At 32.9% G+C, this 23,475-nt stretch overlaps 4 protein-coding genes across 8 annotated transcripts in view; 1 reads left to right on the top strand and 3 right to left on the bottom strand.

Annotated features, from left to right (window-relative positions):
- The window catches only part of LOC107471453 (calcium-transporting ATPase 8, plasma membrane-type), a 101,400-nt gene extending 82,816 nt beyond the window's left edge, over positions 1-18,584 (top strand). For 2 of the 4 annotated variants that reach the window (XM_052255900.1, XM_052255903.1), the window contains 2 exons: positions 17,361-17,452; positions 18,246-18,584. In XM_052255900.1, the coding sequence (XP_052111860.1) occupies positions 17,361-17,452; positions 18,246-18,507 (354 nt within the window). In that variant the 3' untranslated portion in view covers positions 18,508-18,584. Of the gene's footprint in view, positions 1-15,032; positions 15,079-15,280; positions 15,413-17,158; positions 17,266-17,360; positions 17,453-18,245 lie in introns of those variants that run through there. The other 2 variants (XM_052255902.1, XR_008004601.1) reach the window with 2 other exon arrangements.
- Positions 1,218-5,882, bottom strand: LOC107471454 (ribonuclease III domain-containing protein RNC1, chloroplastic). 2 transcript variants are annotated; one of them, XM_016090921.3, is made up of 5 exons: positions 4,898-5,882; positions 2,742-2,943; positions 2,299-2,499; positions 2,108-2,194; positions 1,222-1,991 (listed from the first exon to the last, which is right to left on the bottom strand). In XM_016090921.3, exons 1-5 carry the CDS (start codon positions 5,707-5,709, stop codon positions 1,674-1,676), a joined length of 1,620 nt encoding a protein of 539 aa, XP_015946407.1. In that variant the 5' UTR covers positions 5,710-5,882; the 3' UTR covers positions 1,222-1,673. The 2 variants fall into 2 exon arrangements, with proteins under 2 accessions (XP_020988165.1, XP_015946407.1); XM_021132506.2 differs by lacking the exon at positions 4,898-5,882 and having other exon boundaries at positions 1,218-1,991; positions 2,299-2,489; positions 2,742-2,869.
- An 898-nt stretch (positions 18,585-19,482) lies between the features above and the next one.
- LOC107471402 (probable endo-1,3(4)-beta-glucanase ARB_01444) lies at positions 19,483-21,734 on the bottom strand (the record flags this gene model as incomplete). The annotated part of the gene is made up of 1 exon (XM_016090862.3): positions 19,483-21,734. A coding segment is annotated over one exon (2,175 nt), but the record flags the coding sequence as incomplete, so codon positions are not given.
- A 664-nt stretch (positions 21,735-22,398) lies between these two features.
- Positions 22,399-23,475, bottom strand: part of LOC107471480 (probable endo-1,3(4)-beta-glucanase ARB_01444) — a gene marked incomplete in the record, with an annotated part of 2,680 nt that continues 1,603 nt past the window's right edge. Inside the window, 1 exon segment of the mRNA XM_052255218.1 lies at positions 22,399-23,475. This exon segment is cut by the window's right edge and continues 904 nt beyond it. Within this exon segment, the coding sequence (XP_052111178.1) occupies positions 22,532-23,475 (944 nt within the window).

Below are 23,475 nucleotides of genomic sequence, written 5' to 3'. Positions count from 1 at the left end.
CATTCTTTTCAATTGAAATAAAGGTTTTGCAAAATAATATTAGTTAAATTTTGATCAACTGATAATATAAAGTGTTTAATATAATTATGCAGTTACATTTTTTTTTAATTATTTACACAATCAATATAAAAAATAATTATTTTATTTTATTAATATAATATTACGTAATTAAAAATACACATAAAATTATTTTATAATATCAGTATATCAAATTAAATACAAATAATATTAACATTCCTCCAAAATAATTGATAATGCGTTGCTTTTAACTGACTTTTTCAATTATTATTATTATTATAAGAATTTAATAAATAAATTTATTATTATTTTTGTTCAAAAAATACAAAAAATATAGTACAATATTATTGTGTAATTAATAATAATAATAATTTTATTTTATTTTATTTTTGGACAGAAGACTATTATGTCTAATAGAAAAACATTGGGGATTGATTTATACATTAGTTTTTTTTTAGATTAAAATGTCCATTTTTAAAATTTTTTAGGACTGATCTGGATAATTACTTTGCTGGAAAATGAATTGGGGACTGATTTATCTGACGGAATAAAACATTAAGGATTGATCTGTGTATTAATTTTCTTTGGAGATTAAAATGTCCAATTCTAAAATTTTCAAAAACTAATTTGAGTAATTACTCTAAATTTTAAAAAACACATTAATATACAAATTGATACAAATAACATGTATTTAGTGTACCTCTAATAAGTTGAGGCACAACATTTGATATAGACACAGATAATTTTTACAATTTTATCCTCATTTCTTTTATTTTCAATTTTACCCTTTCTTCCTCCCTCCCTCCTTTCTTCTCACCTCGTCGCCGTTGTTGTGGTCTGCTCGTGTGCTTTCACCTCCCCTTTGTGCTCTTCTCTCCTTTCCTCCTCATGGCCTCTAGCAATCCTCCAATGCCTTCTCTCTCTACCTCGCCTCTTCCTCATATCTGTGTTCATCTTCCTCCCCCCTTGGTCGCCTCTTCCTCCGTCTTTGGCTCCGGCTCTGCCGCCTCCCATCTTTGTCGTTTTTCTCCTATGTTGTGTTCTTCCTTTATGTTTTCCTTTTTTTGAAAAATAAGTGGTGTTCTTCCATTACTTAATTTTCGGTTATTGATTTCTGGCTAAATGTGTACCGGATGAATCTATGATGGTAGAGATGGGGATAGCAACGGTGAATATCTTATTTTTCCCAAAAGAAATATTATTATGAAGGACAATATAGACTTTTCACAATTTTATTGTGTCTTAATTCAATATTTTATCAAATACAATATATATACACACTAGTAATTTGTATCCATATCTCTAATGTCTTACGAGTATACATCAACCAAGGGCAGCCTTACTCCACCAACCAGACATTATGCAACGGAACAATAGTCACATGTATCCTCATCTCAATGCATTTTTTCATTGTATAGGCTGCACCATCAAAATTGATTAAAAGAAAATATACAATTATTATATACACCAAGGAAACTTCAAAATAACTCAGAAATCACTAGGACTAGGAGGTAAATTATAAAATATCAGGGTATGGCCTAAATGAAGTGTAAAAGAATAAAACGAGAGAAAATGTAAAGGAAGAAGGAAATGGCGAAGGATGAGGAAAAGGAGAAGGTTCTTTTATCCTCGTTTCACTACTATCTCTTCATTTTTTAGACTTCTTGAGGTTGGACTTGCTCAAAGTCAAAAACCTCAAACATCAGACGTCTCACATCACGTTTCCCATAAACAGCATATGAAAGTCCATGAAGAGCTTGTTGAACTGCTGTGTTGGCTGGGTTTCTCAGTCGCCGATTGTGCGCGTACTTATCTTGAACACTTTCACCATATATAATATAATGGTGAAGATGTTTAGCCCTCAAATATCTTCCACAATACTTGTTCATAAGAAGGCGGCGGTGCCTATTTTGTAGCCACAGCCCAGGAGCATCTAAATGCTTCATCAGCAGTCGTTCAGCCATCACCAAATCCTGTACAATATTCAAGAATAAAAATGGAAAAAGATTATATCGTAAGCATTGAAGACAACAAAAAGTTTTAGTTATATATTTCAATAGTGAAACCAGAGTGTGGTCAAATGAAATACCTGTATCTTTTGGCCAAGGTATTCTAATCTTTCATAGCAAAATCGAGGATGCTCAAGTTTGTACTTTGATGGATGCAAGAAACATAGCTGCAGTTCGACAACGAATTCAATAAGGTCAGACCTCATAACGTGAGTGCAGTAACCCCAGTCGGGATAAAGGGAAGGCATTAGATGCAACAATATAGCTCTACCTGCAATCCAAGTCCGAGCTCTATGTTCCGGGCTTCGGTAATACCTGGAGTCATATCATTCATTTCCTGTGGATATCCAAGGGTCTGCATAACCTTTGGTTTGCAATCATAATCCCATATATTCCCTCTGAACCGATGCATGCCTGGGGGAACACAGGCTCTGAACAACCGCGGATGTGCAAACAGGGCATCTGCAGGAGGCTGAACGCAGAACAGTTAACACCATTGCTTTGTCTCCTAATAGTAACAGATGCGATTTATATAATAAGCCAAGAAATTTGCTAGTATATTTGGCAGCACAGTAGTGCGTAGAAACAGAATTGAATTTATAATTCGGCTAGTCCAAGTTTTAACAGCTATGATATCTACATAATATCTCTAGCTTTTTGCATGCTAACTGTTAAAACAAATAACGCTAAGAAAGAAAGGTTTGTAGAGCTTGCCTTATAGGCAACCATGTCTTGCCAGCTTATCTTGGCTTCAAATTCAGTAGACACATAATCTACATCTTCGAGTTGTCTACGCAGTTTGGGCTGGCAATAGTCAGCATCTGGATCCATTCCAAAGACTTCAAAAAGAACACGGTATACTTCCGGCATACCGAAGCACAAATAGATTGCCCCAAATAGAGCCCAAAAGACAGACCTACAAAATGGAATAAGAAATGCAGAAAATCTGTGAACAATACACTTCAGGAACATATTATGTTAAAGATCAATTCCATTGATTAAGATGGGTCCAAAAAGAGAAATTTAAAAAAAAATTAAAAAGAAAACTGGGGGTTCTGGAGTTGCCACTCAGCATGGTTTCTCTTTTCACCATACTATCATTTTGATTGTAAGACTCATATGTCTATAATTTACAAACCATGAGCTGTAACACCATGGTCTTGAAAGGAAGATGGCAACAGATAGACATACAAAATCATGGTCTCATGCCGATGCCACAAAGTCATGGGTAACATTACAAATAATAACATCTATTTACATTAGTTATCCAAGATTACAAGGATCTAGCTTTGGATTACACAGGTAGCTTCTATTTTGAAGCTAATAAATAAATAATAAAAAAGAAACACCAAAACAGAAAATAAAAGAGAAAAGATATTTAGCATCCTCCAAGCACCTAAAAACACAAGCTTCATTCATGAGAAGAAATTATTAGGTTACCCTAATTAATCAATTCAATTTCATCAGTCATGGGTACCAATCAAGAAGCATTCCCCATGTGAGAATGCAGGGATGTTCTTAAACTTGAATAAGGGCATATCCTCTTAGTAGAATTCTAGTGTGCTGGTTAGACTAAAGTCCTCTACATCAATCAAAATAATTATTCCATCAGCAAAACTGCGGCAACTTCAAAATACAGAGTACATTCACAGGCAAGGCACTCCCATGGGAGAAATAAAAGACAAAAGCAGACAAGGCACTCTCATGGGATAAATAAACGATAAAAGCAACTATACTACTATCACATAGTCATCATTGTTTACATAAGGTCCATCATGTAATTTTGTATCATTAACCAAAAAGAATACTAATCTATTGACCAGCAAGTCAAAATACCACTTTGCATAAACACAATTTCACTGTTGAAACTGCATTCTGCTTCACTTCATTTCTAAATGAAAACATCTGTCGTAGAAGTCTTGCATTTGAGAAAATTAACCAGATAAGTAACTTGGACAAGTCCAGCGATATGAGGCTTGAGTTGCATGTACAAAGTTATGCTTCAAATCTCATTGCTACTGTTATTACTTCCAATTGACTAATTTATCTAACAATTCCATTGACCAGAGGCTGTTCACCTCGGAGACCTAATACGGTTATGAGTACGACCAAGTTTAAGGCACACAGTCCCCCGGATATTCAAGGATCATTGCGGACTGAAGGGACTGGTGTACACCGGATGAAGCGATGTGTGTGCCCACCACTCATTTGCCGAATAGCAGTTGGGGGCCTAGCCCTCTAGTATTGCATTCCACTATGTTCTCCTTGGCTGGCTGTTGGCTGTCGTAAATTGCTCTAGTGGCGAGAGTGGGTCGTTGCGTGCTGGTCAGGGCTAGTCTGGTCAGCCAAACTCGGTCAGGGCTAGACACAACCATGGGGTGCCAAGGCCAATTTGGCTGGTCAAACTCGACCAGGGGCCTGTCCTAGCCAGCCAGACACGACCAGGAAGACGGTCAGACTGCCCTGACACTCCCTAATGCCTGTCTGTCAATTCCTTTAAATTTCATCATTGCGGCCATACTCCTCTGGGGATTTTTGGAACCCAAAGACTTTGATTTCTCATAAGGTGCCAGTCGGAGTAGGAGGGTAAAAAGCTATTGCAGTAAGCAAGTTAGCAAGGGTTCAAATGATTTTGTGATTTTCATTCCATTCACCAATTACATAACTCCCAGACAATGAATCTAATTTTCTTTCCCTTACTGTCTTAAACTCCCAAACAAGCAACTGGCTCTACATCACACTTTTCTATTCCTCTATTCGAAACTCCCAAACATAGTGCAAAGCGAATGATGATAGTTAAATAGTAGCACAATAGCATAGAAAGGGACAATGTAGTATAACCAAGACTCAGAGAGAGAGAGAGAGCTTACTTGACGGGTGGCTCTCTTTCCTTCCTAACAAGCTTATCCATATCATCAAAAGGGAACACCAAATTGTGCAAACTCGCCTCCTTAATCCACCGCGGCATCATCGACTTCCCAATCAAGCCAAACACCCTCTCACGCATCGGACCCGGCCCCTCCCTCGGATACCTCTGAAGAAAAAACTCAGCAAAGGCAAGCTCCAGCACGTACTGCCCAAGAAAGAACAGCCTCGAGTGCCCGCACCTCACGTGCCTCGCACGGGACCTCTCGAACCCCTGGTGCTGAAACGCAAGGTACAGCAGAGTGTCGAGCTGCTTCGCGGGGTTATCATCATCCAATGAAGCTGAAGGTTCTAGAGGATACCCCAAGGCTTGCTTGGCTTCTAGAAGGCAGTCGTCGATCCACGTGTTGTCGGCGGCGTTGAGGCACCTGGAAGGAAGGCAGGAGCTGAGTAAGGGGAATGATTTGAGAGTTAGTTGGGGGCTGTTGAGGAATCTCTCTGCGAGTTTTTTGTCGTCTAGTGGGGGACGCAGGATGAACCTTCTTGGCGGAGATTTTTTCTTTGGGGATGTTATCTTCCTGCGCTCCGCGAGCTCCTTCAGGAGCCGCTGGGGGCTGTTTTCAGGAAGAGGTTGCGGATTCTGTGGGGGCGGGTCATTTACGGCGTTGGCAACGGCGATAATGCGGAGGGAATGGGGACTGCCGGTGGTGGTGGTGGTAGTGATGAGGGGTACTTTGGGGTTGTTGGTTTGGAATGGGGAGAGGGAGGATGAGAAGGAGTAATTGCGGGAGAGTATGAAAGAGGAAGTGAGTTCCATTTGAGAAGATGAGGGAAGTTATCGATTGAGCATTGAGACGGTTTGTTTGTTAGATTACTGTTAGAAGGAAAAACTTTATGAGTGCTAAGAGTGGAAGAGAAAAGAGGGTTTTACGCTGAGTTGCAGGGTTCTGGCAATTCTGGACTCAAGGACGCTAGTTGGATAAGGTGCATATTGTCTACTTTCTAGTAAAAAGCCATCTTTTAAAAGTTAATTTATAATCATAAGGTTTAATTTAGTAAAGTTTTTGCTTTTTAAAAGTAGCTTACGAAAGCTGTCTTTTAAAGGACAGCTTTTTAAAAACTGCAGCACTTACGTTTGGTAAAATCAAATTAAAAATGATTTTTAATAAGTACAAGCACCATAATTGTGTTTGGTAAAACAGCTTTTAAAAGTTGAAAAAATTATAATAAACATGTTTATAACAAAAAACTAATTTTTTTGTTCAAATTCTTTAAAATTTTATATAAGATTTTAAAATAAAATAATGTTAAAATAAAAAATTCATAATAAACATAAATATAATAAATAAATTCTTCTATTTTTTAACTTTAAAATTTTATATAAGTATCATAAAAATTTATTTTATCCTAAACATCATTACTAAAAATATTAAATTACCTAAATTACTATAATCTAATTTTTTCCACCAATCAAACTTAATGCTATATTATTTCGAACCATCTCCATAGTTCCAAGAAACTCATCTCCAACTTTTTCAACTCCATTTTCAGCTTCACCTTCATAGCCATATCCATCTTCTTCTTCAAACTCAACGTCCTTCATTGTGCAATTTCTTTTCCATCATTTTTCTCTTCAGATGTGATCAAATTCATTGTTGTATCCATCAAACTTACAAAAATTATTCCATAAGTTCATACAAAAATTGAAAGATTGAAAACAAAGTAAATCATAAAATTTTAAGTCAGGTATACCTAAATACTTGTTATGTGGTACACAATAATAAATTTTATAAAGTATTATTATCAATTAATAAGACTAATAAACATACAATATTATTCTATTCTAGTAGGCTAATAATAACACAGGAACCGGATATATTATAAAAACAAAAGAATCATAGAATAATTAATTAACATTACTTGAAAAAAAAAATCACAAGAAACAATAAACTGATATTACTTGAAAAAAAATCACAAGAAACAATAAACTGATAATATGATTCATGAATCAAATTTTGGAGTTCTAATTGAATCTCAAATTTTAGAGACTAATAATTAACATATTTACTTGATTTATTCTCTGTACTAATATAAATAGATTTATCATTAGTCAATAATAAAATTTGTATGTAATCCAATGTTAGTACTGGGTACATTCATTACCCACCTATGTATATTGGCTCACCTTTACAGATCATAAAAAATGGGACACATATCTCAAATAAACTACTCTTATGATTATATATCTATATTTACATATGTATATACATGTTGTTATTATAATTTGGACTAATGCTCATGCAAAAAAAATTTTATGATTGGTTTTCATCAACCTCTTCCCGTTTCAAAGAACAGAAAAAAACAAACAAACATAATAGATCTACTGAAAAAATACAAAATTAACGCAAAAAAAAATAATATAAATAGATAGAAGTTCATACCTAATATGTGATAGAGATGTATTTGTGTTGAAATTTGTGAAGATTAGGTTGAAAAATAAAAAAATATATGAAGATTGTGTTAGATTTTATGAAGGTTAGGAAGAGAAGTTAGAAATATATGAAGATTTTAATGGCAATATAATAGCGGGAAATATGTGTGGGAAAATGAAAAAAATTTGGTAAGCATAAGCCAGCTTTGAAAAGCTCCCTCCTAGGTGCTTTCAAAAGCACCCCTAACTTTTAAAAGCCGCAAGCACAAGCACTTTAGCTTTTTAATTTACCAAACGCAAAATGACGTGCTTGTGCACCTCCTGAAAAAGTTTTACCAAACCCAGCCTAAGAGTAGTTTATTTGAAATATGTGTCCCCTTTTTTATAATCTATAAAGGTAAGCTAATATATATAGGTGGGTAATGGACGTACTCAATACTAAAATTGAATTATATACAAATTTTATTATTGACCAATGATAATTCTATTTATATTAGTACAATCAAATAAATATTAAACTATTAATTTCTAAAATTTGAATTACATAATTTAGTATTTTTAATGATGATGTTTAGGATAAAATAAATTTTTATGATACTTATATAAAATTTTAAATTTAAAAAATAAAAGAGTTTATTTATTATATTTATGTTTATTATGAATTTTTTATTTTAAAATATTATATAAAATTTTAAAGAATTTAAAAAAATAAATTATTCTTCGTTATAAATATGTTTATTATAATTTTTTTTAAATTTTAAAATTTGTTTTACCAAACACAATTGTGGTGCTTGTACTTATTAAAAGTCATTTTTAATTTGATTTTACCAAACACTGCAGCTTTTAAAAAGCTACTTTCATAAGTTACTTTCAAAAAATAAAAGCTTTACCAAACCAAGTCTCAAATAAAAAATAGCTTTTAATAAACACAAGCAACATCAATTGCGTTTGGTAAAATAACTTTTAAAATTTAAAAATACTATAATAGACATAAATGTAAACATTAAATTTTAAAATTAGTTAACATATAAGGCTATATTAGACTTTTAAATTTTAAAAAGTGTTTTCAAAAGTACCTCAATCGAAAATGAGGAATTTGAACTTTTAAAAAGTACAAGCACCTCTTCAAAAAGTTTTACCAAACTAAACTTAAAACTACGGTAACTATCGAGCTAGCGTTTAGAAGACAGACAAAGATTGAGAGATTAAGGTCCAGTTTGGATAATCAGTTTAATCAAGTTTATTTTAAAAAAAATAGCTTAAATAATAAATATTTATATTAAAAATAATTTATAAATAAGTTATTTTGTATTTAATTTTTTAGTTCTAAAAGTGTTTATTTTAAGAGAATAATAATAAAAAGTTTTTTATCATAAGAGAAGTCATTTTTTTTAACTTCTTCATAAGCACTAAATAGTTTTTTAAAAAGTTGCAATTTGATTTTAAAAATTGTACCAGACATTAATACTATACCTATCCAAACAGCCCCTAAAACTGAAAGACAGATATTGAGAGATAGAAACTGAAATAAGTTTTAAGATTGTATTTGGTGTAAAGTGGGAGACAAAAACAAAAATAAGAATAAATTTTTAATTTAATTTATACAAAGGATAAAGTTAGAATTAACTAATTGAAATATGGATATTTTAGGCATAAAATGTTATTAAAGTTTCAGTTTCCATCTCCAAAAATTTCAGTTCCATGTGTCTCCACTTTTTGGAGGTACTAAAATACTGAAATTTTGGAGACAGAGATTGAAATTGACGCCGGGACGTCCGCTGGGGCCACCAATCTTGGTGAGGTTAACAACCCCACTATGGTGACATAGTTTAGATTCACCAATCTTGGCGAGGTTAGCAACCCCACTATGGTGAAAATAGCCATAAATCCACATTGGTCGGCCAAGCCAAGGATGCACCTCTTACTCTCAAAGAGTTTAGAGAAAAATAAGCACAACTTCAACTTCTATTTCATAAATAAAAGGTACATGAGTTATTTATAGTAGTAGGAGAAGAAAAAGCCTTCATAACTTAGACGATGTGGGACTAATACATAACACAAAATTCACTATTCTAAACAATATGGGACTTATATTCCCTTATTACAATTAACTAATATAATTAACCTACTAACATACTTGCTCCTGCGTCATTCTCCCTGGGTTGAAAGAACTCTTGCGTGAAATGACTTGTGATAGCAGATGATCTCCTTGATGAATCCACACCAAAAGATCTCCTTGATGAATCCACACCAAAGACCCACACTCACAAATCAGATAAAATTTTACAAAATCCGTGGCAGGATCTCATTGATGAATCCACACCAAAAAGATCTCATTAGCGAATCTACGCCAAAAACCTGCACCACAAATCAAGCAAGGTGAAGGCCACGAGGACCGACCTTGCTCTGATACCAAACTGACGCCAGGACGTCCGCTTGGGGCCACCAATCTTGGCGAGGTTAACAACTCCACTATGGTGACATAGTTTAGATTCACCAATCTTGGCGAGGTTAGCAACCCCACTATGGTGAAAATAGCCATAAACCCACCTTGGTCGGCCAAGCCAAGGATGCACCTCTTACTCTCAAAGAGCCTAGAGAAAAATAAGCACACGGCTTATTTCATATTCAAAAATCAACTTCAACTTCTATTTCATAAATAAAAGGTACATGAGTTATTTATAGTAGTAGGAGAAGAAAAAGCCTTCATAATTTAGACGATGTGGGACTAATACATAACACAAAGTTCACTATCCTAAACAATATGGGACTTATATTCCCTTATTATAATTAACTAATATAATTAACCTACTAACATACTTGCTCCTGCGTCAGAAATTTTAGTACCAATCATTGGACTAACAAACATGATAATGAATCTCAATCTCTCGGTCTCCATCCTAGTACCTCACAACAAATGTGACCTCTGAGACATAGATACAATAACACATGTATATTATTTATTTAATGAGACACAAAATTATCATAGATATGGTGATACACACATAGATACAAAATACAAGTTTTTAATGTCTCATCTTTAATGTGCGACACACATTTGAGACTAAGACAGATTTTTATTTTCACTTTTGTCCTTATTATCTTTTTTATTTTTTATTTATACCCTTCTCCTTTTAACCATAATCCACTTCTTTTTTTTTTCTTTTTTTTTTACCTTCTTTTTCATTGCCTCCTTTCTTCCATGCTTCCCACCCTAACTGCCGCCTCACTTTCTCTGTCCCTCCCCACTACCTCCATTCTTTTATCCTTTTTTTCTTCTCCTCCTCCTCCTCCTCATCTTCCTCCTCCTCTTTCACTGCCTCTCCTCATTTTTCTTATCTCCACTGCTTCAAGTCTTTTCTCCCTCTTATCTCCCTCATCTTCGAGCCTTCCTCCGTTTAGATTCGTCGACGCTTCTGCTTTGCATCTGTCTTTGCCAAATTCTTCATCGTCGCCCGCCTCCCTCTTCCTCTCTCAATTTATTCATAGATCTACCTTCGTTTCTTTGCCTCTTCTGGTTTCGCCTCCGCTTTTCTTCTACAATCCTTCCACCTCTCTTCCTTGTTGTCAGATCCATATAGTTCTCTGTTTTATTTTTTTAATTCATATATTATTTTTTTATTTAGATATTGATTGAAAATTGTGTTTATTTTTAATTTATTATCTATTTGCTATTATTAATAGTTGTAATTTGTATTGAAATGGTAGTAGAGAGGTGGTTACAGGCACGGACCTACGCTTGGTAACGGGGGGCACTTGCCTCTACTCTCATTTTATTTTTTTAAACAAAAAAAATATACATATATAATATGCCCCCATTTTAAATTTTAAATGACTACACTATAAATAAACTAAGTCCAATTATTAAAAATTCCAAACCCATTTTATCTTTTTATTATATTGACTATTAGATCAAATTTAGTCTTCTTTTATTCTCAAATTTCAGTCGTCACTCATTTATTCTCGTAAACCCTCTTCTTAGTTTCATATTTTCAACATTCTTTTTCTATTCCTTATCTAGTGGTCATCTTCACTTCATCAAAAGGTAAATTTTAATTTTTTTTTTGTTTTATATAGCTCTATATGACTTTATGTATCTTTCAATTTCATTGTTACTCTTTTTGATATTTTCAATTACAAATTTTAATTTAAACAATTATAGTTTAGGTATTAATTTATTTTTTATTCTTTTCATAAATTTATATATTTTATTTTATTTTCAATTTAGTGATCCTTATTAATTATTTGTTTATCTTTCGTTCTATTCTATTATATGTAATTATGTTGCATATAAATTTTTAAAGTGAATTGATCAATTTACTAATTTAGAATATATATTTTTATTTTTAGAAATAGTAATGGAGAAATATTTCAAAAGAAAGCTACCACTAGAATTTGAAGTCACTAAAATTTAAAAAATACTCCTAAGTTTTATTTTGTTTCAATTTTATCCCAAAAGTTTTTGATTTGTATCAAATATATATTCGACGGTTAATTTTTCAAAAAATCTAAGACCAATTTAACAATAATGCATAAAAATTATGCTTAATTTACTTTTGTTGAGGGTTGTTCTTATAAAATTGTTGTTGAATTTGTCTTAAATTTTTTGAAAAATTAGCCGTTAGGGATATATTTATTGCAAATCGAAAATTTTTGGGACAAAATTAAAACAAAATAAAACTTAAGGGTATTTTTGAAACTTTTGTCAAACTTCAGGGACAAAAAATATACTTTATACTTTGAATTAATATATCTTTTGATAGTAATATGTATTATTTTTGTCCCAACATAAATTTTCTGAGTCCATCACTAGGTGGTTATGGAGGTTTTAATGGTGGTAATTTGAACTGAAATAATGGTAAAGAAGTGGAGTTGATGGTTTGTGGCAGAGATAACATAGTCATTTTGTTAGAATGGTAAATTATAAGTAGTGTTATTTTCTTGAGTACCAAACAAGTTCTCAAATTTCATGTCTCATTGTGTCTATGTCATTTTGTGTCTTTATGTTTGTGTCTTATTTGTCTCTACTCACTAACCAAACGAAACGTGTGGGCTAATTTTATTCGATACGCATATTGTGTTGTTGTGCCTTGTTATGGAGATTGGGTGTGTCATACCTTGATGTGGTGGCTGCTTTTTGAAATTTATGTAGAAGAAATCGGATCGTCGGATTTTTTTGTTGGTAAAAGTTGGTATATAAATCGGATGGTCCAATTTATGTGAAGAAGAAATTTTAAAATTATATGAAAATAATCGGACCGTCCGATTTCAGTATTATTTAAATTTTTTTTATTTCGAGCTAAAGTAAATCGGACCATTTGATTTGTGTTAAAGAAATTATTTTAATGCCTAAATAGAAATCAGACCAATCGATTTGTTTGACTATATATATACAATTCGTACTTGAGTTTCCAAATCTCTCCTCTTCTTCTTCTTCTTCCTTCAGCCCCTCCAGAACTCTCCTCCTCTCGTATTTTTCTTTGTGCTTTAAAAAATTACAGTGAAGTTCATATTGGGGTGAGAAAAAAAATAGATGATAGAGTTGTATTAAAAGTATATTATTATGGTTAGATTTTGTTACAAATATCTGAAAGAGTGAAATTTGTATATGAAAATCCGTTAGATAATGTTATTCCATTCACAATCTCATTTGAAGAACTAAAATGTGTGATTTGTGAGAAGAAAGATTCTGAAATGTCAAGAAGAGTATCATGTATTTTATACAAGTATCCTATACTGATATTTGGTGGATTCGTTCAATTTCAAGCTAAATATGTAACTGATGAAGCGGGCAAGTAAGAGATGTTTTCAATGTATATTGAAAGTCGCTCTCAGATGTCGTTTATTGAGTTGTATATTGAGTTTGAACAATCTGAAGCCGACTGAAATATTAAACGGGAATATTACAACAGTGACAGTGAAGAAGAGTTTGAAAGTAATTACGAAGTCGTTGGTCCAGATTGAGATGAAAATCGAGCTGACGGCACTATGGAGGCAGATGTGGCAGAAGTGGCAAATGCACTAGCAAACCAACATCTGTGTGAGAAGCCATCTTTCATGCGTGCTTTGGATTTGGAGGTCATGCATACACCGAAATTTTCTAAATACATGAATGCAAGTACGTAATTTAGATATTTGTACGAGAGATTAGAATTTTGTTATAATTCATATTGTTGATCGACTAATTAGTTACGTGACATGTGAAAATATAATTAATTAGCATTTGTTTATGTCTTTATTTGGTTAAATTTAAGATAATAACCCTTTTTATTTATTTATTTATTTGGTTAAATTTAATTAGCATTTATTTATGTCTTTGTGTTTTTATTTATTTGGTTAATCACATTTTGTACTTAATTTTAGTACATCACTACCCCTAAGTGAAAAAAAAAATAAATATCCTTTAATTTGGAATTTTAATTAGTTTAGACTAGTGAGAGTGTGTATTATCTTAGTGTGGAGAAATTTGAAAAATATTGGTAAAAGAAAAAATGGATATTTTGTATTTTCATTGAAAATCTCAAAAATTAGGTACATACACATACATTGAATGTTGAACTATATTCATTAATCTTTTTGTATATATTATGTTATTGAAAAAAAAAAAAGAAGAAAAAGAGAATGAAAAAAAAAATAAAAAAGGGGGACAAATGTTACCTAAAAAAAATTGAGAAATAAATACATATGTGATATGAATTGAAAAGAATGCATGAGTATATGAAAAAGGGAATAATGGGTAGTTAGTTTTGTATTAGATTTTAATAGATTGTTATAGGTTATGTAGAAGTTTAAGTTAATCAAAAATTCAATTTCAAGTCCACTTGATCAAATACAATCTTACCTTGACCCTAATTCTATTACATTTTTTGAAAAGTTCTCATGATACTTGTATGCATGAATTGAATAATTGTTGATTGTTAGATGAAAAATAAGTTTTAAAAAGTAAGATTAAAAGAGAATTGAGTGAATCAATCCTAAATACTTGAGCGATTAGAGAGCATACACATCTATTAAGGGGTTAGATTGCTCAATTCTATTTTTCTACCTTTTATTATCTATTATCTTGCAAGTTATTATATCTTTTACAACTAAATGGATTTATGGAAATTGCATTGATTGCTATATTGTTTTATTCCTCTTTGTTTATATGTTTTTTTGAAAATTAATTTGTTTTGACCAATACATAATACATATATAGATAGTTTACTTTTAATAAATGTTGTCGCAAACCTATTAACAGCTCAATGGATCCTAGTAGAAAATTATTGCCTGATCAAGGAGAATATTATATTGATAAGGGGGTATTACTCTAAAAATAATAATCTATTTGCAACTCCCTCCTAAGAAAGCAGTTTTAAGACATGGAACTAATGGCTTTATTTGATGTATATAATTGCTCATTTTTACTTCTCTAAAGTGCATAAGATAGTAAAGTACAAAAATGAAGATGTAAGCAACATTTGATGATTTAGTTGTTCTTATACACAATTGAAGTTTATAAATCTAATGATTCTGAACTCCTTACATTTGTACTTGTCTATCTTGTAAACTTTAAGGCAGCTAAATCATCATTTGTGTTTGCATTTACCTTTTTCATTATGAAGAATGGGCTGATTTCGTTTGGGGCTATAAGAAAAGAAGTATAACATATAATATCTGTGTGCTTGGATGGTCAACATGGAACTGATAATAACTTGTATCCTTTTCAGAGAACCGCTAATCTCAAATACTATGTGGAGGAACATATTGATACAGGTAAATTTTATTTTGCATTTTGATAGCTGTCATGCCATTTTATGCTAGTAGGGTTATTTAGCCATTTATTTACCTATAGCCAATCAACTTAAGGAAATTTGAAACCACAATCTCTTGTTTATCTGATACATGTTACTTGCAATTCTTCTATATTATTTTATATTTTCTTATTTAATTGATAATTATGAGTATGGCTCTTTAGGTAGTATATCAGGTGTCTGTCTTGCTCGCTTTAAACTTTCAAGGTAGCATTCCTGGTTTCACACATGATGCAACTGATCATGCAATTAAATTGAAGAGAACATTGATCTTCGATGCATTTGTACTATGTCAGGTAAGTACTCGTCTTCAGTAATCTATCTAATATCTATTATGATATATTACAAAAGATATCAAAGTCCTCTTATAATGAGCTAATGACACCTAAATTTGCTGTAACTTTTATATGACAACACTAATCTATTCTCTAACAATATAGGGAATAACACCTATCTAAGTAATCACATTTATAATAACGTAGAAAATAAGATTTATATAACCAAACCTTGCATATATATCATAATTTTTCACATTAATTTCTCGAATCTTATGCTAAGTACTACCTTAAAAGATTTCATTATCATAATTCATTAGATTTATGCATCAAAAGGTTCTAAGTGTTCATTTTGTTACATCTAATATGAAGAAGATATTATAAAGGATGTTAATTCTATATATCTAATATTCTAATATTCTAGGCCTTATTTTTGCTTTTGCTTCATGTACTTTGATCTCTAATCAATTCTCTTATTATCCTTATATAGCAACTAATCATAATTCAAATGGCTGGCATGTCATACTCATACTAAAGTTTATATAATGACAGAAATTTGAAACTAGTTCCCATTGCTATTGAATACTCATCAATCTGAAAGGCCTATTGGCTAGAGTATAGGACTGTCAAAATAAGTCAAACTCATTGGGTTAGTCTGCTTACCCGTTTAAACGGATGGATTTTTGCCCCTTGAATTAGGTCTGTCTAAATTTCGGGTTAAATAGGCCAGCTCACGGGCTAAACAGGCAGCCCGTTTAATTTTTTTGCATTTCTAAAAAAAACACTTTTTTTCGTCAATATTCTCCATGATCTGACTTGAAAATCTGACTCACCAACTAAAAAATTGTTTGTTTAAGGTTTTTGACAAAAAAGTTGCCTTTTTTGCTAAAAGTATTTTTCAAAAAATAAAAATAAAAGTAAATAGGTCAGTCCTATTTAGCCTGTCGAGCTGGTCATAAACTGTCCCGGCTGAAAAATTATGGCCTATGAACAAAGCATGCTTAAACGGGCTAACTCGTATAACCCGTAGGCTTAGGTGTGTCAGGCCTAAATGGGCCAGCCCTACATAGTATGCTCAATTCCTAAAGAAAGTGGAAAATAATACCTTAAAAGCTAGCTGTTAATGAGAAAGAACCATTCTCTTTAAATACAACGTTAACCATCCTATAATACTCGATGTGCGATTTTGGACACCCCATATTATCCAAGTCCCTAACACATGACCATTAGCCTGGTAGTACTTGCATTGTCTCATTGTCTGGTTGATTTTGCCAGAGTTGCGCTATTGAGACATCAACAGGGCGTAGGCAGTGATCCGGCTATCTTTGACATGGTGCTGATCAATCGGACTCTTGTAGCTTGAATTATGGTTCGATTAGTGAGAAGAGGCCTGGATTTATCAATTTTGGCTCCTTATGATAGATCCTGGTATCCTGCTTTGCATATGTGCATTATAGTTTAAGTGATCCTCATCTAAATTTAACTCATCTAACAAAGTAGAAATCTAATATTTAATCAATTATGCAATTAGAGGAACAAAGCATAAAATTAGTGAAATTGAACGGTAATACAGAAGAATTGATATAATGCAACTAAGCAAGCACATAAATGTCATGAATATTCTGCTCCTTAGCTTCTAGCAAGGAGTTAACACTTAATCAACATGATCACATTCTACCAGATTTCTTGCTACTCCGTCTTATGGACATTGATGTTAAATTCGACATTGACGTTAAATTCTTAAGAATTCTATTTTCAAAAGTGCAGATCTTCAATGAATTTAATGCAAGGAAGCTAGATGAATTCAACATATTTAAAGGAGTCACGAGATCTACCTCTTTATGGGAATAATAGGCTTGACAGTTGTACTTCAGGTTAGCGCTCTTTGAACTTTTCTCTATATTTTGGCTTCTTTTTTGAGAACATTTTAAGAAAACAATAAAATCGCTATTTTTTTTTGTTCTTCCAGTTTATCATCGTTGAATTCCTCGGAAAATTCACTTCCACATTCAGGCTTAATTGGAAGCAGTGGTTCATCTGTGTCATTATTGGCTTTATTAGGTAAGAAAATCATTGGCATTTGAACGCTAAGATAATCTTTGAATGCTTATCGAATTTCAAATAACATTCGTTTTTTTTCTTCTTCATTTTTAGTGTTTTCTATTTTTAAAATTTTGTTAAAAAAAAATAAAAAACAATAAAATCATATTTTCTATTTTTTATCTTTTTTTTTTTTTTACAAAATTTTGAAAAAAAAAACACTGAAAATAAAAATAAAAAACGAAAACACAAACTAAAGGTATTTTTGTCAAAAAAAAAAAAAACTAAAGGTATCTTTATATTTTTATTTGTATTTTCAAAAATATTAATCTAATAGATGCCGTCAACATTAAATGGTAGCTGGAATATGAATGAAATTTCCAATTCAATTAAGTGGTAAGATTAATGATACTAATAATCTATAGAATACTATTCACTAATGTAAGTATTATTACATTAGGTATATATATATAACGATATTACATCACGGGTAAATATTATTATTTTTTGTCAGTATTTAGCCAGCAATAATTTGCACTTATATTTATAGACATTTTGCACACAATAAATATATAGTTTGTAGTTATATTTATCAAAATTTTATACGCATAAATCAATACAATTTGTACTTACATTTTTTCAGAATTTACACACATGAATTAATAAAATTTATATTTATTAAAGACAATTTAATATTTGTGCTGTCCAAATAATAACAAAAAATACTAAAGATGGCTATTCTCCAAAAATTTCTCATATACATATATAGTTCAAATCATAGGAATATATAATAGATTTTTCTCCACGTTTTCAGTTGGCCTCTTGGTTGTTTTGGGAAGTTGATACCAGTGCCACACACTCCAATCAATAATAAATTTAGAAGAATTCTTCATGGAAGAACTCAAATGCAAAGTGGTCAGAGTACAACAAGAGAAAGTCCTTCGTACTCCAAACTAGTTATATGTTGCTATTTGATTGTAAACTTATTTTCAAGATTTCAACGTCGAAGAACATCAACGCACCAGGTTCTATACTGTAGTGCAGTCACATGTTTTGTTTATTATCAAGATTTTTAAATCAACCGTTAATAGAGTCCGATACTCTCCTTTTTTTTTATATATGACGATATACTATATGATATTTATCTTTCTTTGTTTCAACCAACAATATTTGCGTCTCTGCATATGCCCCCACGTTTATGTGGCGAAGTACTTTTTCATTTGTTCAGTAATTTACATTTAGTGATATTGCTGTAATTCTTCATTCATCTTGATAAAAATATTATAATTTTCTTGCATTGATAATATAAACTATCACAATTTTGCTAGGTAGACAATAGAGATCGTGAACAATTAACTATATCCCAGACTTATTAAATATGAATAAACCTAATTAATTCAAAATTTGTTGTTTTCATTATTTGCAAATAATTATTAGAAAAGTTAAAAAAAATTATTCGAATGAAAACACCAAAATATAATATAAAATAATATATTTAAATATACCTAGTAAGATGTTGTGTCAAATTTAAACTTATTTGGAGTCGTTTTTAACAATTTGTATAGTAATAAGAGTTGTATGCAACATTATTTATAAATAGATCAAATAGTATAGTAGTAAATCTTATATAATATATATAAATAAGTCAAATAATGTGAGATTTGAATATTTGTAATTGAAACTTCTTATAATTATAATTATTATGACACTTTATTTGTATATATTTATTGTATTTAATTAGTTATTTATGTTTTAGTTGAATAATAATAGATAAGAATTTAAATTTTTTTTTCTAAAGATGATTGGCTGATTCTTATACATTACTATGCATTTAGAAGTGTTGATATGGTATCATTAAAAAAGTATTGTATAAAAAATTACTTTTGTAGATTATAAATAGATGAAGAAACAAATTAGATAGTCAATTGGTTATAATATAAAAGGTTGAGGTATTCAATTCAACATATATAACACTCGGCAAACATCTCATTCAATTCAACGCTACCTTTTCAATGACAAATTTACAAACATCAATATGAAAGACAGACAAGGGTTAAATAGCTAGTTACTCTTAACTTTAGCCTCTTAAATTTACATTATAGAAACATGAAAACATAAAGAACAGCACCTAATGGCAATAATGGTCAAACCAACAATAATGTTTTCCATGATCAAACTCTTCCTCAACAACATCACCTCTACTATGAATCCACCACAGCAAATTGCTTAGAGAGTTTCCATCATCAAAAGCCTTCAAGCTTCTTATCTTCTGCAATGCACTTTCTCTATCATAAGTTCCTTCCATGGCATGGATAAAGCCTTTCCACCCTTCACCAACACCTTTCCTATTCAAATTTGCCTTTGTCCATTCCACAAGCTCCTTCACATAACCAACATCAGAGAACAATGTCTCTGTTATAGGCAACAATGGCAGAACCTGAATTCCAAGCCTACATTCTCTCCATTCTGGTGGAGCAAACCAAAGACCACTGTCTCTTTTATTAGCCCAAAGAACACCCATTATTCTATTCTCTTTCACAAAATCTTCATCATACAAGTTTTCTCCTTCTCTTACATGCCACCACATTTGAGCTGCATGCATTTCCAATGCTACAAGAGTTGATCCTGTTGCAATAAGATGGGTGTCGCCATAAGCGAGACCCATCAACGCTGCAGAGTAATATGCATTCACAGCTTCACTTGTGCTCTCTTGGTTTCTTCCATCTGCGAATTCAGTTAGACCTCCAGCCCAAGAATGCAATTTGTAAAGATCAAAACATCTCAAACGGGTGTAACTAGAGTTTGATCTTCTTCCCAAGTTCATGAAATCCGCCATAAGCGAATATGCTTGAGGCTTATACTTTCTTCCCCATGCTGGATCAATCTTTGCAAGCACTGCAATTGCATATAGAAAATATCCCAAATGATAATGATGATCATTGTAAATACTAAATCCGAAATCTGCACTCGAATCTTTAGATCCTTGTGAAGTAACAATTCCTCCCCATTTTGAATCATAGAGAAAACCGTTTCCTTCGAAAGTTCCATCTAACCATGGCTCAATTGCATCCTTCAAAAACTTCCTAATCACCGGGATGACATCATGAAATGAAACCTCTTCAGCTATCAAAGCCAATCTCGCTGCTCTTGTTATGGATTTCCCATAGTAATAGCAAGATGTTGTTGTGATTATTCCTGAGTTGTTCAAAGAATTTACATCTTCAGAAAGTGCTGCAGAAATTTCATCATATGAAGATTCTTTGATTCCTCTAGCGGAATGCCAAGTAACAGAAACAGGGTAACTTTTCAAAACCCATGAGTCTCCAACAATGCCAACAAGGTCCCCATCAATGCTTCTATACTTGAAATCATTCAGAATCGTTACATCACAATCGTTAGTTGACAGAAGCTGAAGGTGAAGAGGGTGAGCTAGCATTAACAACTCACCCCATCCTTTCTTTTCCCATTTGTATTCGACACAAAAAGCTTTCGCAAACAAAGCATCACCAGAGATGGCAAAACAAGTGCTGAACCTATCAAGAAATGACTCGTATTTGGTGTCTGAATCAGGCAGCAATGCTATTCTAATAATGCCAGAGAACCCATCAGAGGTAACTTCGGAAAGGCGACTATTAGTCATGGTAACTGCTGTTGTAGTATATATAAGCCATGTCTGACCATTGTTGAGTTGCATGGTGTGCTTAGTCAGAGTGCTGTTCGAGGAGAATGAAGTGATGGCATGAATGGTTGTGATAAGAAGTGGCGTATTATTGGTTACCAATGATGTAACAAAAGGGCTTCCTCTAACAAGGAAGAACCGCAAGTTGCAAGAGGGAATGTCTAAAGTTACACTCAGGTCACTATAGGAAGTGATTACATGCTTCAAGTGAGAGTAATCATGATCGGGTTTGGTTATGGAGGAGATGGTTATGTCAGGGTTGAAGACTTGGGATATGAAAGTGGGGGTGGCCAAGTGGGAAGGGTAAGAGAATGAGAGGGAGGAGTTGGATGATTTGATGAGGTAAGGGTGAATGTATTCGGGTTGATCACCGTTTTTTATGACAAAGTTTTGGAAGAATGAGTTTGTGGGAAGTGGATTTGATAGAAGGTTTTGGGAGAAGAAGTTTGAAGGATCTGGGAGGATTCTGGAATCTGTTTTAGGGAAGAGGAATGGCATGTTTGGTTGCTTTGGTGGTGGTGGAGGTGAAGGTGGTGGGGGCAGTGACAGTAACGAGGATGGTGATGGTGTTGGTGATGATGATGGCAGAGGAGGAGGAGGAGGAGGAGGAGGAGGAGGTGGTTTTTACCTTTAAGTAATCTTTTTAGCATTGTGAATTTTAATTTGGCACTGCTAATTATATTGTTTGATTTATGAATGAGATTTGGATTTGGTAGGGGTTTAAGTTAGTTGGAGGGAATGGGTTGTAATTTTTTATATAGTTGGAGGGGAGGGAAAGGTGAACTAAAAAAGAAAGGAATTGGGGAATGGGAATTGAATGAAGAAAGGAATTGTTTGATGAAAAATGAAAGGATGATGCCATGCGTGACTAGTAAGAATACATAAGAAACAATTTCGGGTGTTTAGAAAGGAAAGAATAAAAAAGGGTCTTGCTAATATGAAAAGTTATCTGAATGGGAGATCAGTTCATACTTTATATCCTTCAGGATTCTTGTGGTTAAGTTGGAAAATCACAAGCCTTGTGAATAAATAACTTCATAGGTTTTTTGACCTCAGACATAAAATTGAAGGGACAACATACTGGTAAAACGAATTCACATATTTTACTCTTTCAAGTTTCTGCTGCTAACAAATCTTTCAAAAGGAAATTACCATCAAAGTTACATTACCAATATTTGTATAGTGTTGTTTCCTTGATTAAAGGGCATCCATCAGTTTTAGCCACTTTAACTTCACTAACTCAAAATGCCAAAATTTATGATGTGAACATAGCATTAAAGACTCAGAATGAATGCGAACCGCCAAAGACTTTATACTTACAGAGGAATTGTAAGAAACATACATCAAATACATAAATAGGTACAATGCCAGAAACTATGTAACTTATTATCTTTTCAAGTATTTGAAATCATTAACAATACCTAGTGGCAGTAATGACCAAACCAAGAGTGTTTCCCATGCGCAAACGAGTCATCCTCAGCGCCTCTGCTGTGAATCCACCATAAGAGGTTAGTCAACGTGTTACCATCATCGAAACCATTCAAGCTTCGTATCTTTTGCAGCGCACTTTCACTATCATAGATTCCTTGCAGGGCATAGACAAATCCCTTCCACCCCTCTCCAACCCCTTCCCTGTTCAAGGCAGGCAATGTCCACTCTACAAGCTGCCTCACAAAATCAACATCCGAGAAAAGGACTTCGGAAATGGGAAGTATTGGTAAGAGCTGAATCCCAAGTCTACATTCTCTCCACTCAGGAGGTGCAAACCATAGTGCACTGTCTCTTTTGTTAGCCCATAGAACCCCAACTACCCTGTTCTCTCTTGTGAAATCTTCCTCATATACATTCCCTCCCTCTTTAACTTGCCACCACATTTGCGCTGCGTGAATTTCCAACGCTGTAAGCGTCGATCCCATCGCAACAAGGTGGGGATCCCCATAAGCCAGACCCATCAATGCTGCCGAATAATATGCATTCACAGCTTCACTAGTACTCTCTTGATTCCTTCCATCTGCAAACTCAGTTAACCCTCCAGCCCAAGAATGCAATTTATACAGATCAAAACACCTCAGACGCGTAAAACTAGAATTCGATCCTCTGCTCAATGTCATAAAATCAGCCATAAGCGAATATGCTTGAGGCTTATACTTCCTTCCCCAAGCAGGATCAATCTTAGCAAGCACTGCAATTCCATATAGAAAATATCCCAAATGATAATGGTGATCATTGTAAATTCCAAACCCAAAATCAGCACCGGAATCATTAGACCCTTGCTTTGTAACAATGCCTCCCCATTTCTTATCATACAGAAATCCATTCCCATTAAAACTTCCGTCGAGCCACGGCTCGATGGTCTCCTTCAAAT

This window comes from Arachis duranensis, chromosome 10 (assembly GCF_000817695.3).
Source record: "Arachis duranensis cultivar V14167 chromosome 10, aradu.V14167.gnm2.J7QH, whole genome shotgun sequence".
Classification (NCBI taxonomy): Eukaryota; Viridiplantae; Streptophyta; class Magnoliopsida; order Fabales; family Fabaceae; genus Arachis; species Arachis duranensis.
The sequence above is the reverse complement of the archived record's forward strand: the minus strand, read 5'-3'. Positions and strand labels throughout refer to the sequence as shown.